Source organism: Daldinia childiae (assembly GCF_008694065.1).
Source record: "Daldinia childiae strain JS-1345 chromosome Unknown Scaffold62, whole genome shotgun sequence".
Lineage (NCBI taxonomy): Eukaryota > Fungi > Ascomycota > Sordariomycetes > Xylariales > Hypoxylaceae > Daldinia > Daldinia childiae.
The window spans coordinates 9,053-13,360 of record NW_022984703.1 but is presented as its reverse complement, the minus strand read 5'-3'; the positions used below and the strand labels follow the sequence as shown (position 1 = coordinate 13,360).

The 4,308-nt window shown below is 49.5% G+C and overlaps 1 protein-coding gene across 1 annotated transcript in view; it reads left to right on the top strand.

Annotated features, from left to right (window-relative positions):
• Positions 1-1,847: 1,847 nt before the first annotated feature.
• Positions 1,848-4,308, top strand: part of GL218_09622 (Kinesin light chain) — a gene marked incomplete at both ends in the record, with an annotated part of 11,513 nt that continues 9,052 nt past the window's right edge. Inside the window, one exon of the mRNA XM_033586455.1 lies at positions 1,848-1,973. Coding sequence (XP_033433754.1) covers positions 1,848-1,973 — 126 coding nt within the window. The remainder of the gene's footprint in view (positions 1,974-4,308) is intronic.

Genomic DNA, 4,308 nt, shown 5'->3' with positions numbered 1-4,308 from the left:
TGGACAGGGTAATGGCCAATTTCCTCCCAACTACCAGGACTTTGGTGGTCAGCCAAACCAACAAGTTTCGGGGGCATACGGACAAGGCAACTTCTCTCCAAATGCGCCACCTGTGACTCGTGGCTCTGTTAGACAGGTTCAGCCAAACTTCCCGCCTCCGGCAGTTTCCAACCCTCAACAGAAGGTACTGCAACACCAGGTGCAGCAACAACAGATGCAGCAACAACAGATATTGCAGCAGCAGATGTCGCAGCAGCAGATGCCACGGCAAACAAACCCCCAGCCAGCCGCTATTCTTCACGTGAACTCTCAAGCGAATTATGCTCCTTTGACTTCGTTAAGCCACAATAACAATGACCAAAGCTTTTCTCCGCAGCTGGGCGGCGAACCTGACGCTACTAGTTCCCCTCATGTCAATGGGCAGCACTTACAGCCCCATCAACGGGGCGCTCAGATTGCAGTGCAGATGCCGCCGAGTAGTACACCAGCGAATGAGTCGACGCTTGAAAAGATGTCAGTTGATTCAGTCGTCTAGCCGTTCNAGACTTGCGGAGCTGAGAACACTGAACTCAATGTTTCAGCGACAAGAGGCTGACAGAGCCGGGATCATATTTGACAATTCGAGGATGTATGAAAGCATAATGAGTATGGCAATGAAATTGGTTGAAACCGTTTCCGCTGTGTAAGGAACCTTTATTTTATTATTCTTATGTTTTCCTCGTCAGGAGCTAATCGCAAGACAAGAGGTGTGAATGTCCACAGACAGTGAGTCAAACACGCAGCCATAGTAATTCCTGACTCCCAATTCGAGCTAAGATCTACTCAGATTTAGTTTTCAAACGGCTAGGAGTCTTCAAAACGATGCGGAGGCCAACTTCAACCACCTAAGTGGGCGATATTCAACAGACGGAAATGGCTACATAAGCCAGTCAGTCACCATAGACCCGCAAAACATTGACCCGCAAAACTCCAATCAGCAAAACTCAAGCCAGCAAAATATGAATCATCCAAACTTGGACCCAGCAAACATGAACAATCAAAACATGTAATATAAATGAACACGTATTAATACCTGCCTGGTATTTAGCACAACACATTTAGCTAAGAATTGACCTGCACTCACGTGCGCACGTTTGTTTGCTCGCTTACTCTCATCCAATTGCTTTGCGCATTCTACAATGCTTCGCCGTAAGCCTGCATTCCAGCATCTCAATTTCGGCGTGACCACGCCGTACCCCGTAGTCTTGATCTGCCGGCACCCAAAAGAAGACTCCGCCCGGTCTCAGGAGATCCATACGTTGATCCCAGGTCAACAGCNGTCGCGCAGGAAGTGAAGAATGTTCCTGTTCTTCAATGCATACTTGGTGCGAAGAAAGATTAACGCGATGGTGGCTCAATTATACGGCTTGGATGACGGGACCAACTGCAGAGGAAACCCGAGCGGCATCCAGGTAACCACTGATGACTCGCTCAAGTGGGAGACACGCAGCGGCGCAACATTTGAAGCGAGCAAAACGGCAGTGGTCCACTTCACTTACTTCACGAGGACTGCTTCACGGCCCAGTAACGGCCCATACCAGATTAAAGGAAAAGATTTCAAACCAAAAAGTAGCGTAAAGGCCCTGGGGGTAGTTATGGATGCGAACCTGCGGTACAAGGAACACATGACTAGAGCAGGTGCTAAATTCCTCGCGGCTGCCCCGTGCCTCAGGAGATTGAAGATGCTTTCACCTCGAACGGCTGGACAACTCTTCGTGTCGACCGTCGCACCTGTCGTAGACTACGTGTCGAGTGTTTAGATGCACTCCTGTGCTGCGCAGGAACTGGCAAGGCTAAATAGACTGCAGATGGTGGGCGCACAGGCGATCACAGGAGCCTTCAGCAAGGTGGCTACAGCAGTGGCCGAAGCAGAGGCCAGTATCCAAACAGTGCAGGAACGACACACTCAAGCGGCAAGAAGCCTCTGGGTCAACGTTTGCACACTTCCGCAGACACATCCATTGGCGAGATCGATATACAAAGCGAAACGACGATTCGTATCGCCAATGCAGAAAATCGCCCTGTCAATGGCAAAGACCAACACGGAACGCCTGGAGACAATCCACGAGATACAATACCACCCTGGAGTGATCGCATACCCGTATTGGGCGAGCTGCGTACAGAGGACTGCACAAGGTGCGCGTTCTCCATCGCGACGCACAGCCTCGTAACATCCTATACAATACGACCAGCCGGGAGTTTATGGTTGTGGATTTTGAGCGAACGGAGTTCCGCTGTCGCCGGCCCTTAGCCTCAATTGAACCAAATCGGAAGAGGAAGAGGAAGCGAACAAGGGACGACTTTACGAGAGAGGTGGAGTCTGCTGTCGCAAGGGCATCAAGTTGTGTAGCGAACTTGTCCAGTCCCGCGGCGACAGCAACCAAGGAGTACTGTCTCACGGTTGGGCCAGTTCGCCCAGCAGGTTCTGTTGAACGTGTTGTGAAAACCGATCAGCTGAAATACTACTTCGACAAGGGTTTGGCGTTAGACCAACTATGGAAAATGTGATAGGTTAAGCGCCAGCATATAGGCAAGTTGTCAGACAATTGAGGGCCATAAAAGATCGAGTATAATGGCGCCGAAGGCGTCAATTGTTTTGAATGAGAATTATCTAAGGAGCATCGTAATTGTATAAAAGAGACTGCAGGACTTCTCTCCGAGTCCGCTGCCGGGTAGGCTTGATATGCGACACAAGTTTCACGACTCGTGTTTGGGAGCCTTTCCACAAAGAAACAACATATTTGGCATGCTGAGTGCTTCTACACCAGAACAGCCTGTCCATCTTACACCTAGAACNATGGTTCCGTGACAACCATATCAGTCGGGCGACAAAGCTAGGCAACTTTGCGTCTGCTTTATCGTGTCAATCCTTCGCGCACCGTCATCACGCAAGCCGTGCTGCCTAGAGAGGGGGCCGGCTTGATATGCCGTCCCTATGCCTCAAACAAGCCCATCACGGTGGCAATGATGCTTATGCTGGTCATAGAACTCAACACTCTGCAAGCATCAGGAAGCAGACAATATCATGCAGGCAGGCCACACGGAGAAGCAGCATGTCTCTTGCATCACATTTTGCCGCCCGTTGTTAGCCAATAAGACAGCGTTGTGTGTGTGTGTTGGTGATATGAGGGTGCCCATAGTATCGGCACACCTTAGTATATTTAAGAGGAATTCACAAGTTCGTCCTCGACTGAAAAGGTTTCGGTTAAATCTTTTGTCGTTAATTTGCCCATTTTCGCCCCATCCCAAACCAGTTCAAGTGTGCTCGCTTTAAAGATGTTACAAAACGGATGTTGGGTTGCTGAGATGTTTTTAGAACGGGCTTTACCAACTATTATACGTTGACGAGCCAAAGATCGTTGTTCATACGACTAAATACCAACCCATCAAACCCCAGATAGTAAACGTCGGCCGAGTGGTACCTAAATGCCGGGTGGCGCGGTTACTGTACGTATGGTACACAATTCCAGCATTAACATAGGAAGATCGCCTGGCTGGTTATGGCTGAGGGCCAGGAGTAACTTACTTGGCAACCTGTTTGCCGATTCTATCAGCAGAAAGCCGCCACTCCTTCCTGCAGGTGTGGGGCGGGCGAATACACTGGCCTTGGGATGAAAAGTTTTAGGGTGAAAAGTTTTAGGGGGTTGCTTTTGGCAAATATCTATCCCAGTTCGGCTTCACGACTCATCTCAACAACGGGTTACTGCTGTACTGTACCATAGAGTCGCTCTGGCTTAACAAGAAAGGATGCCAAAGATCGGTAGGACATGGACGATTTAAGCCAAATCAATGTACAATCAGTGTTTGCAATGCTGACAAACACCATTCTTGTGACGATTCAAAGTTGCACATAATGGCACCCAAACTTCAGGCCGACGTTTTCAGATAACTGTTGGTGATTGGACACCTGCCCATCCTTGATCTCACCAAGGTACATAACGCTTAAGCTGGCAGGCACAAGCCCTGATTTACTATGGGTCAACCCACCTTGACCGCGACTAGGTGTTCACCGGAAGCTTGCCCCGACACCAAACCCTGTTCACAGCCCTGCTCTCACCCTTGTCCATATCCGACTTCCAGGGTTCTAGGCTGGTAGCCCCCCACACACAGACATGGTGCCCCCTTACCCAGAATTGGGTGGTAGTGGTGATGTCTTCACACTTTGATCAAGAGCCGCTTGTTGACGCTGACTGAAGCTTTGTTTGAATCACTCCTTCCAATTCTGTGCAAAAATGTTCTTCCTCTCCACAAGGACATTCGTCAAAAATT